The 12724-nt window shown below is 36.1% G+C and overlaps 1 protein-coding gene across 5 annotated transcripts in view; it reads right to left on the reverse strand.

Moving 5' to 3' along the window:
* Positions 1 to 207: 207 nt before the first annotated feature.
* The window catches only part of ZDHHC14 (zinc finger DHHC-type palmitoyltransferase 14), a 94590-nt gene continuing 82073 nt past the window's right edge, over positions 208 to 12724 (reverse strand). For 3 of the 5 annotated variants that reach the window (XM_059468205.1, XM_059468206.1, XM_059468203.1), the window contains 3 exons: positions 12137 to 12246; positions 9572 to 9674; positions 208 to 1448 (listed from right to left, as the gene is read on the reverse strand). In XM_059468205.1, the coding sequence (XP_059324188.1) occupies positions 1047 to 1448; positions 9572 to 9674; positions 12137 to 12246 (615 nt within the window). In that variant the 3' untranslated portion in view covers positions 208 to 1046. The remainder of the gene's footprint in view (positions 1449 to 9571; positions 9675 to 12136; positions 12247 to 12724) is intronic. The other 2 variants (XM_059468208.1, XM_059468207.1) reach the window with 1 other exon arrangement.

The following is a 12724-nucleotide window of genomic DNA, read 5'->3' on the forward strand; positions in this document are numbered from 1 at the left end:
CCTCCTATGGGAACAAACACACAGCTCAAACAAAACCATAAAAAATGGTGAAGCAATCCTAATTGTAACCAGCTATTTCTCCATAGCTCTAGTTTTATCAAGTACACATATTCCAGTCAAATCTTTATAAACTACATCAACAAGTCATGATTTCCCCCTCTTGGCCCCATGAAAACTGTGCAAGGATAACTGTACACGTCCACGAAATAGAGGATGTCATTTTATTGGAGGTCCACAGGTAATTTTATCACATTAGGGAGTGGAAGAATCTTGTGGTATGGCACAACACAATACCTCACTTAAACACTTAAACAGAAGGTTAAATGATATGCAACATGATCAAATCAGTAATTCATCATCTTCTAGGCACCACTGATTAATTTAAAATAAAATTTAATAAATTCAAAAAATATAGTCCATTCATTTGTTTGCTGTACTGTCTTTAAACGAAACAGCTCTTTGAAAGTCACAAATAAAAAAGCAGCACTTTCTCTTAATACCAACACCACTGTAACACATACTGTAGCGTGGCATGCAAATCCACATCTGCAGTCTTTTTTTTGTTTTGTATTAACAAATGGAATGGCAATTTTCTATCTCAAATATTGGTAGCATAACATGTAAGTGCAGATCATTCTGGCCACAGGTGTGGTAAGCTGTAACAAGTGTGTATTACAAGAGCATAGAACACAGAGCATGACACTTACATCCAAGAATCTCTCTCTTTTGTACTGTACATGGTGTTCGCTACAGGCTGACTTCCAACTCGCTGTACCCAAGCTTCAGAAAATGAGATTATTGACCTTTTCTGGTTTTATTTAAAATAAAATGCAGTCACCATCAAAGCACAACTGTTAACATCCTGGTCAAAAAAATGCCATAGCTCCATTGAAAAAAATCACTCGTCCTTTTAGTAGACTCCATTAAGTGATAAAGTTTCCATTACAGGCATGTTACAAAGCCTTACAGTGGTACTGCAGCGTCATTCCTGCCAAGCACAGATTTGCAGAGACACCAGGACACGGTGTGGTGCTCAGAAAAGCTGTTCAAACCGAGCTGAGCTTCACGAGGCCGCGCACGGAGTCCTCGTGCAGCGAGTCCTGGCTGGCCAGGCTCAGGACGTGCATGGTGCGGCTGTGCGCCATGGGGCTCCCGCTGGGCAGCATCCCGGGCGGCGACGGCGCCTCCTCAGGAGTCAGGAACTGATGGCCTTCGTGCTCCTCTTTTAAGGGTATGATGTCTGTCAGCCCTGAATCTGATGTGAGGTTAGGCATAGAAGATGGCGGTGTTGGTTGCCCTAGAGTCAGAGTTGCACAAGGCCCACTGAGAGAAGTCTTTCCTGGCAAAGGGAGCTCTTCACTAGTTATGCTTGGCTCACTCTGTAGGAGGGGGGTGGCAGCAGCCTGCAAAACGAATTTAGTGCTCTGAATGCACTGATCTTGGTCACACTGTAGGATGGAAGGGTGTCAAAATCATATAAAAACAAAACAGAGAGAAAAAAAAGGGAGGATATGGATAAAAAAGGTATGGAAAAGAATGGGATGTGAAGAGAAATAAAGAAGGCCATTAGTATCATTCCATGGTTAGCCACCCAAACATCCCATGGCATGCTGCCCAGGAAAAAAAAAAAGAATGGCATGCATAACGGAGCCAATGCTTTGCATTATTATCAAACAAAATGATGATATACATCTACAGTGTTCATTTTAGGATAATTTAAAAAACACTAGGCAATTTTTTCTTTTAACTGGTCTTCGCATGTAGGAATTAACCTACCACAGAGGCTTTCCAGAACAAGAAGACTTTTGACAGAGATATCTTACACAGTTAGTAATAAAGCTCCATGAGCAAAATTTTTCCCCTCACAATTTAATACACTACATATAAATTCTAGAGAATGTCCTACACTACATTCCATACTCCAGAGGATGTGTAGAAACCAGGCAGCACTGCAGATCATCGAGATCAACCTTAATGAATTTTAGGCTGTTTTTTGATTAATCCTGACAATGTGATGAATCAAGGTACACAACACAAGCTTTCTGGCAAGCACTGTCTCAATAATAAGCCAAATCCAGCATTATATAAATCTAGTTAATCTCAGTGAGTGCCACCAGAAACGGATTTTTTGGTTCTACACAATTCCTAAAAACAGTTTATACAAAATTACTTCTCATTCCTTGAAATGAAAAGACAGGTGTGCATTTTAATAATGTCCAGCTAGCTAAGTGGGTAGTACACCTACTGCCAAATTAAGTTTCTTTAACATGGATTGGCATGATTTTTGAGAGCTCCTAAGGAAAAAATATTTAATTCATTGCCTGATCAGTGCCTTATAACATTGCAGCTTTTCAAAATCTTGTTAGATTCATTTGCCAAAGTACTGCTCTGCTGGGTAAGAAAAACACTACAACCAGTGAATACAACTACAAATGCAATGCAGGACATTTGGAGGCAAGCAAGCAGAATAAAAGACATATCCAGAGGTAAGACATCCTATCCACTGTTATTTCAAGTATTCCATTAAAGCAATATGTTCTGCTCTATGACCGACTTCTTAGATTTTTATCAAATTACTACATATTACAGATACATAATCTGTTTTTTCTGACCATAACCACAATATTCCTGACTATAACCATTATTACTAGCATTGTTACAAAATGGGCACTTCCCTAAAATGCCCATTTGAGTTTAATATGCCACTGTGCCACACTGGAAACTCATGGGAAGACTTTTGCCTCTTTTATTGTATGATGAAAACCACAATAAACAATGGTTAATTAAAGTAACTGTTGTTTTCAGGTTCTCCAATTTCACCACTGAATAGCCTAATGATGGATGCACACACCTAACATTCAGCAAGTGTGCAAGCAGACTACTTGGTCGTAAGAGATAGGCAGTGTTAAAAACACATCTAAGTGGTTTAGGACTCCCAGACCAATTACTTTTGACAGGCAGAAGCTCAATCCTTACTCAGATACGTATTTCCAAGACTTTTGCTTTCAGAAAGATAAATGGACTGGCCTTCTGTTACATAAATTGATTTCATATAAATTGCAAGTAATCTTCACCCCACAAAATGATGAACAGCCCCAGCCAAACAACTGAAGTGGTTCCCTATCATTTCAGAGGGATTACTCACAGGCTTAAAGCCATAACCTTGCCTAACTACCTTACTAAGAAGAAAACTGTCAGCATCTTTTAAAATCAAGCTTTCAATTAGTAATTCAGTGTGAATAACTCATTCATGATTAATAACCTGTTACTCACACCTGCTTATTTAAATTAAAACTTCAACCAACCTTACCATGCAGACCTTAAAAAAATATGTTAGCTGAATTTTCAAACTTCAAAAAGACCAACAAAACCTATTTTCTCTGAAAGGCAGTAGCCACAGAACAAGTTAAATAACAAAGAAATGCTTATAACCACTGGGGTACACTGAAAACAAATAATGTTAGCAACTGACTTATTGCTTTAGTGACCATTAAGTTCTGATCTTCCAAAGGAAATCATTAACGTGTTCCAGGCAATACAAGCACACAGCTTTGTATTAGCTGAAGATAATTTATTTGAACTCTTTATAGAGTCTGAATTAATTTTCTTCTCAAGGAATGCTACTGCATTTCAGTTAAATTAATATCAAAAAGATAAGGTAGCCTCATAAAGCTCCATTAAATAGTGTTATAACTTCAGGTGCTAAATATCTCTTCATTTTCCACGCACTTCTCACTTCTCTAGAGCCTCTCCTTTCATTTAGATAAATTCCAGGTTTTCTTTTTCTTGTCTGTTCAACAGTGATCAGCACAAACTCCTTAGGAAGATACAGGCTGTAAAGACATTTCTAGAAAGGGAACTATTGCAGGTTCTAACCCAGAAAAAGTATGTGTGTTCTATGGGCTCTCAAAAACATCTGATAAAAACAACACATAATATACAGGTAGACTATTCTTGAGTCTAAACAACCAACACAAAACTAAAACAAGGAAATCATATTTGTTATAGGGTTGGCATGGTGGTTTTTTGTCGATTTTGTTATTTCACCCTTGACTAAATGCAATTTAGGGCAGGAAGTCTTAGCTGCTACTAATCACATGAATTATCCAACACCAGAATTTCAAATAAAACAAAAAAGCCCATGACTGTAACAAAAAGGAAGCTGAGTGCCATGGTCTAGTTGACAAAGTGGTGTTTGGTCATAGGCTGGCAATAAAATCTAAAAAATCTAAATAATTAAAAATCTACTGCAAAAATTATTCCACCAGCATCTTCCTGTCTCAGATATCCTGACTTTATTTTTCACTTAAAATTTTCACTGTTTCAGAGAAACAGCAGATTCTGAAGGTATGACAAGTTTAATAAGTTCTACAAGTATAGAAGTTCAACTAAATATATGCACAGAAATTTTTAGATACCTGTTTATTTCCACAATAAATGGCAGAAATTGAAGCAACTTGGACAAAACCTAGAATTCTCTGTTTATTTCACAATAAATACAAACAATTAAGGAAAAATACTTTTTTTTCTGAAGTATGTTTTTTCGAAGCTACACAAAAACATGAAAATATTGTTGTACATGGCAATATATTTTTCACATTTCTAAATGTGATTATTTTGAAATAATCAGAATCATTTACTTTAAATATTAAATAAACTTAGTTTATAATTTCCTAAATGCTAGTAACATTCAAGAATTGTTACAGTTCTCAGAAGATGGAAAAAAGCAGGTTGAGTAGTCTCACAAACTCTGAATAAAATACAAACAACATGGAGTTCAGAGGAGGCTGACAGTGGTATGAAGTTACAGGAAGAATGCTGAAATACCAAATTCTGTACACAACAAATGGTAAAGAGTGGAGGGATAGAGCTGTGTAAGTGTTCCCAGCAGGTGTAGGATTTCACAATCAAAATTAATGTGTTGTGGATACTGTGCAACAGCTGAGCCACAATCCTCAACAACTCAATGGCTCTACTATCAAGCAGTACAGTAGTAGTCAATGAGTATATATTCATGATGAGTAGATCTATCAAGGGAAACACTTCTGACACACTTCTGAAGCCAAATAGGAAGCAACACTTGGCCCAGAGACTTTACTTCAGATTGGAGACTATTTGTTCTTATGGACTGAAAGTCTGAGAATGTTTAGAGCAACTTGGGTGCATTTCAGGGGCGTATCTTCTGAAATAAATCTAGTTCATAAAAATGCAGTAAACATGCACTATCAAAAGAATTGCTCCTAAAACATATCTTTACCCAAAGCACATGCTGAAATTGATTTACTTGCATGTGCCTGTAACCCATTTTACCTGTGAAGTAAAATGCATTAAGGAAAAACCTCTATCAACCTTGACTGTAGTAATGCTGACTTGGTAAAAGCCCTGAGTTTTGTTTTGGGCATCTGGGAAGTACATCAGTAAATATATAAGGAAACACACTTGTAAAACTCCCAGAAAAATGGGGTTGTGGTCCTTGCCAATTCTGTTATTGTCATGATAGAAATACTTACTCCTAATAATGCAAAAAGGAAAAGCAAAGGATAGTCAGAATTAATGCTCCCTGAGTCAGCTGGATCTGTTTCCAGATCAGTAGCAGAAATACTTAAGTGAACATGTGGGAGAGGACTTTCCTGCACTTATCACTGGTAATAAATGTTGTGCATGCACTACAGTTCCTACAATTTTCAGCAGTACATATACATAGGTGTAAGAAAACACTTAAATAATTTGCATCCAGGAAAGGAAATGGAGAATTAGAAACAAGGGAATTTGGTACACACAGAACTACCTACATACTGAAGAAGAAATGCCAAGGAATCCAAAGCAAAGCCTACTGCTTTACAAGCAATTAGAGATTTCCTAGAGATATCATAGTAAATATAAACCAAACTAATTCCTCAAAAAATGTTCATGAAGTGAGACATATTCTGTGTTTCCCCCTAATGGATCACTAAAGAATAAAATACCCTATATCAAACCCCAAGAATCAACTCCAGCTTTAAGATAAAATTACAGCGGTCTAGACCCAAGTAGTGGTAATTCATGAGTTTATGGGTAAATAAGAACTTTTTTCAGAATGCAAAGAAAATAAGATTTTTAATAAAAGAGAAAGAATAAATTGCAGAGAAAATTATTATTTCATAATAGGTGAGATACTGTGCTTCATTAAAAAAAAAATCTTAAGAATTAGAAAAATACTTGGGTAATCAAACTGATGACGAGCAGAGAAAAATAATCAGCAATAAAATGCAATAGGGAAATACTTTGGAAATTACCAGTACTACAGATTATGAGTTCCAAGTGACCATGCTTTTTATGTGGATAAGGATATTAAGAAGCTGGCTAATGAACGTACCAGACTAATTTCAAATTATATTGAAAAAGAAATTAAAAACACTGGGAATGCACCAGGAAAATAATTGTATGTGCTTCCTTCACGGAAGTAAATAGAGATTCAGCTTTTAGTAAAACAAGGTAGATACTACAGAGAGAACATGAGAAAAACCTCTTCTATGAAGATCTAGAAAACAAACAAAATCACAGTATGGGTCTATCAAGCACTGATTAGAGCTACAACTCTGACTTCCTGAGATTGTGACAAACTGGGCTGATACCATGAGTAGGGTAGATCATGTACTAAATATTCAAAGTATCAGTGGCAAAATTACCCCAAAAGCTGTTAAATACAGACAGAGTGTCCCACAAATGGTATCCTGAATCAGAGATAATGTATTGTGCTGAAAACCAGTGTCTGGCATCTTTACACTTAGCCTGATATTTATTTTGAACTTAACTGCAAAAATGAGGCTATGCTAAAAGATTCATTAAAATTATTGAAAAGAGAGTATTATACCAAGCAACGACAGGGACTTAATGAGAGACAAGAGACTCGTTGGGTGAAACACAAGAATCCTGTTTAGAAAGTCACTAGTCACTGACTCCTATAAGGAGCTGCTGAGGGAGGTGGGGTTGTTTAGTCTGAAGATGAAGCTCAGAGGAGACCTCACTGCTCTCTACAACTCCCTGAAAGGAGGTTTTAGCCAGGTGAGGGCTGGGCTCTTCTCCCAGGCAACTACTGACAGGACGAGAGAGTATCGTCTTAAGCTGCACCAGGGAAAGTTTAGGTTGGACATCTGGAACGAGTTCTTCACAGATGGAGTGATTACACACTGGAATGGGCTGCCCAGAGAGGTGGTGGAGTCACCACCCCTGGAGGTGTTTGAGAAAAGACTGGATGTGGCACTGAGTGCCATGGTCTAGTTCACCAGGTGGTGTTCGGTCATAGGCAGGACTCAATTTCAAAGGTCTTTTTGAACCTAGCTGATTCTGAAAAAGATTCAAGGGAAGAAAGGGAAATGAAAGAGAGAAGGAATAAGAGAAGACAAGTGAGAGAGAATATGCTGATTTAAATCTTTATTTTTTATCAATGATGAGGAGAGATATTTTAGCACACTGTGGAATAAGCAGGGTAACATCTAGACATGAAGACCTGATATAATACATTCTGCAATAAAATCAAGAGAGACACACCACAAAGGTGTTCTGAAACACACTTCATACTTCTCCTAATTTATTTCTTGTAGTCAAAAAGCATTAAGCTTGCTAAAGTAGTATAAATAGCTCTGATAATGTATAAACGGCCAAACTTCTGTGATTGGAAAAGTATTATGGTCTACAACTATGATCTACACATACTCCTTTAAGTCAAGGAATTTCACTTTGTCTGTCTTTATCTGAAATCATAATAATACCAGTTCCAGTACCAGACATATCCCCTTCAACAGGGAAGGGAAAACAGTGTTAGAGACATAGGTAAACTAAGCCGGTCTCTAACAGTTTACAACAAAACTCAAGGGAAAAATTTTAATGTTGATAGCCAGCAGTCCTTAGAAACCAATTGATCTTGGATACAGACCAGGAGAAAAGATGCCCTGAGAAAAATGGCATTACAGTCTTCCAAATATTCCTTCAAACCAAACAAGACATATAACATTTTCCAAGCTTTTCTAGAGGTCATTTTCAGGGGTGAAATCTGCACATTTCCAAGCAACTCTGATAACTGTTAAAGAATGCAGGCTTTTCCCAGCTCATGGGGATATAAGCTCATTTCCCAGCTCATTCTAGGATTTAAGAAGAAATCTTGGAAGAATTTGTGTAATTAGGAGTAATACACTCTAAAATTGTAACAGCTACCTGTTTGACTTAAAGTAATACCATAACAGATTTCTCCATTTCTAGAGACAAACTTAGTCAATTTTCTGCCAAATCGGCAAAGATTTTCTCATTAATACCTAGGAATAATGATATAGTATCTAAATTCTTGCAATGATAAAGACAATTTGATGCCATGGACACATTGTGGGTTTATGATCTTCACAAATAAGAAGCCTTGGCAGCATCAGAATGTTTGGGTAATTCCTGAAAGACCTCAGCCGATTTCTAATGTTTGCTTTATCTTTTTTGTTTTTTTTTAACTCCCTTTTCTCTCTTCAGAGTAAATTTTGAGTAAAATTTACATAGAGAATTACCTATTATCAACTGTACCTCAGAAGATTCAGACTTAATACCATGCCTCTAATACATTTTCTTATTAAGGAGACTAACAAATCTATTTAATTCTCAAAACATTAAGTAAAATCAGCTTAGGAACTACAGCAAAATTTTAATAGGAGTTTCTCAGTGATACTAAAACTAATCTGTCTGGGAAGAGTGCATCTTTTCTTCTTTTGTTCAAAAGAAAGGCTGAACTATGTCAGAAGGCCTCGTGGCTTCCTCGTTTTTGGCAGAGGGAGGGTATCCGTAACTCATGACTTCTTTGACAAAGTATTAGAATCCACATATTGTGAAGATATGTGGACAACAATTCAGAAACAGGCACATATGCAAGATGGTTGCCTTCAGAAAAAGATCTCTTTCCAATTATTCTCTTCTTCTTGGCACAGAAAATCCTATCTTCCATTATGACAGCCAATGCTACCAGCAAAAAACCAAAGCAAATAGTACTGGCACAGCTTCAAAGATGTTTAAAAAAACTTTTGTTGTAACAATTCAGTTGCCATTTTTTGTTCAGTTCCTGCTCCTTCTTCAAAATATTTCTCCCCTAGAAACTTGTCTTTGTTCATCTTTGCTTTTTAAAATACATTAGTCTATGCAAAACCGCAGTGCACAAGTAAAGAAGGAAACAGAGTATGAAGAAAGTGGCACACAAAATAGCAATTAGCTGGAAAATGACAAACCACAGTAAGTCCACGATACTTGAATATTCCAGTTCAAAACACAGTAGGTGTCAACAGCAAAAGTCAAAATGCCAGTATATTCAATAAACCAACAGCGTAGAAAAGACTCTTTTTTTTTAGAATCCATGAGCAGTAACTATTACGCTGTGTGAAATGTACATTAAAAGAGCCTTGGACTTTGTTTTTTTTTTTTTTCTTTACTGTTATTAAACAACTCATTCCACCCAGTGTGTCAGCTGTATCCAGTTAGTTATTACTTGATTAGTTCACATGAAAGTGGAGAAGAAAAACATTCACAGGAATCCTGATGAACAAGACTATGGGATGATTCCTACCATGTTGCTCTGAGATTGTGTGGCCCCGTACATGGTAATGCCATTTGATGGTCCTGTTAATTGCGGCGTATCTGGCTGTATAAATCCTCTTCTGTCAATTAAGCTACAGAATAATCACAATAAAGGAAAAGTATTAGAGACTTTGCTGATCATTAACTATGTCCTCTCAATAAAAATAAAAACTTCCTATCGTACAACAGACCTTAATACTTCACCAATACCTTCTAATGTCCCCTTTTAGTCAAATGAAGTACTAGACTTCATTTTCTACTCATCAGTAAGGTACTTGTTCTTTGTGATACTGCCTGTCATATAAGCACCACTACTTTTTTGGTTTTTATCACGTATACTTAGAAGCTTACCAGCAGATACCACAAAACCAAAGAATTTTAAACCACAGGTGAAAAAACAAATGACAAAACTCACTTAGGATACTTTGATTCAGTATCTCTTTTATCTCTTTAAGGTTCTTTTTTTTTACCAGCTTCCACATCTAAATTGAAACTACTTAATCACAAATTTAGCTACTACTTAAACTACTTAGAAACTACTTAATCACAAAATTTAGGAATGAAGAAAAGTTAACCTTTCTGACAGACAACCTAACTTGCCAGGTATTTCATGACAGTCACTTAACACTGCTTACAGTGTTCCACTGTGCTTACCAAATTTCTTATTTCTAAGAAAATACTCTGTGGAGAAATTACTAAACCTAAGCAAAAAAAACCCCAAACTGTAAAATTATAACCAAATACATAGAATTAAATAATCCAACCTAGTCAAAGATTAAAGATGCCTGAAGAAGTTATATAATTTGTTGCACCAGAATACTGGTTAGACCTATGCTGACAGCCAAGGATCAAATAAAGATTTGAAGGTAACTGTTGAGGACATGTAAAATACATTCTGAATTTGCTAGCATAGGTTTAAAAATGATAAATGATCTTTAACATAAGTGAGGCAAGTTTTGACCCTTTCTTCATCTGCATTCCATGCTCAAGGCACTTGAATGTTTTGAATTTTGAGCTGAAATTACTGGTAAGCCACTTTTCCAGAATTTAAGGAAAAAACCTAATATTTAGTGACTTGGAACATAGCTGAGATTAAAAGTAAAGAAGCAAGCTTATAACTTACATGTTACAGTCAGTAAATTTTTCCCTGTGGTCACAAAATACCTCCCTGCAGAACCTCTATATATACATGTCAATATCTAAATAAGTAATGTTGCTACATGGAATTTAGGAAAAAACACAAACTCTGCTAAAACACAGGAGCCACTGCCAGTCTGGTCCAATTGTGTGTTGCTACTTTTATCAGCCTAATATACTATTTCATATACTGAGAAAAAAGATGTAGTTTTAATAAAGATTTCCATCTGGAGTCAGAAGAATTTGAAGCGTGGCATTGAGCTTTTATGTCACATACTTTTATCAAAAGCAATATTTCAGAATTAAAAGGTTGGCTTCAGGCAACATCCATGTAGGCAGGAAGCAGAGACAAAGCTACTCACTCTCACCAGGGGTAACCCTGTATGTGGAAATCTCTATTCTGTTGTTTTCCCTTTAGGAAAAGATGTCAGTCTCCCCTGTTAAACTCTGACTGCTCACAGCAGAACCGCCTCTGACATTCCTGACAGCAAAGCCAGAAACCTCACTCCAATTAAACACCTGAGACTCTGGACCATAAAGTCATTTAATTGCTTTCTTCTTGTTCACATTAATAACTTCACAATTCCAGGCAAAGCAAAACATACTAACCAAGGAGCAGGCTACAGAATTATCTGTAAGTTTTTCTGCCCCTCTCTATAGTGAAACTGGGCCTCAACTGTGTATGTAGTACATGAACTGCCTAATCACTGAGCACTGGAATAAGAAAAGAATTAAGTTTTTCTGGCTGCCAGTTTTATTCCTCTAGTCTCAGCTCTGTACTACATTTTCTTCAAGATGAAAAAACATCTCCAACCTCAAATATATAAATATTTCAGACTTTCAGATGTGAAAATGTATTCAGCAAACCATTACCCATTACATGTTCTTTGGAATTGCTTTGGTGTAAGACCACCAAAATCAATTTAATGTATATATGTTAACAGTATTAAATAAAAAAACCACTGTCCATTTAAAAACAGTACTTCAGAGTTAAGAGACAAAAATCAACAATTATCAAGCTAGTTGTAGATTTAAGGTTCCTCAAGTCTCCCCAACTCATGTCACATTTTTTAGGAATGAAAAAGTTTCATAAACTGCCAGGTTGACCTTCATGCAACAGCTAACTACTAGAAATTTTTTATTGCTCTAAGTTATTAACTGCAATGGTGAAAGTTCAAATAACAAACAAGTTTATTTGCCTTTCAGATGTAATTTTACAAGATTTGATCACTAACTTAGTTTAAAAGCAATTTACCAACTTATCTCTTTACTGCTGAAGAAAAACTTAAAGCTTCTAACGGACACTAATCCAAAACTTCCATTTTGCTGAATACAATAAAATAATCAAAAAAGAATATTTTTTTCATTAATAATCACATGGCTTCATTTATGCTAACAATACTTTTGATAGTCTTACCTTGGAGAGAGGGGCCCACAGAGAGCAGCACAGCAATTAGTAAAGATGTTGCCATAACTGTAGGGATTATAGTTTTCTTTACCTCTTTTATTTGACCATGATCCTTTAATCTGAAGAGATATGAACAATATGCATCACATGTAATACAATATAGAAAATGGCTGTGAGGAATTAAGGTTGCACATGCTACTTGCAGAAAAGACCACAGAAAATCCATAATGACACTTAGCAAACAATTTAAGAGTTCTGGGTTGTTATGAAGGCTGGACCTTATGAGCACATGCTTTAGCTCCATAGATGCAGACAACCCACAATCTCAAGAGATCAATATACTCAAAACAGGAATTTCAGCATCTAAACATAATGATCCAAGTTCAATTTTACAAATATTATAGCATGTTTTACAGAAGAGGCTCAATTGCAAAATATGATTAAAGCCAGCAATTGAGCACTTCTTTTCCATACTCTTGGGTAAGTTTGCAAGCTGTGCAATATCACACAACATTATCATTCCTCAAGTTCACAAAAGGTTCTAAAATATCGTAAAGCAAATGCAGCCATTGCTACCTTTTATTGCCTATTACATTT

Source organism: Ammospiza nelsoni, chromosome 3 (assembly GCF_027579445.1).
Source record: "Ammospiza nelsoni isolate bAmmNel1 chromosome 3, bAmmNel1.pri, whole genome shotgun sequence".
Lineage (NCBI taxonomy): Eukaryota > Metazoa > Chordata > Aves > Passeriformes > Passerellidae > Ammospiza > Ammospiza nelsoni.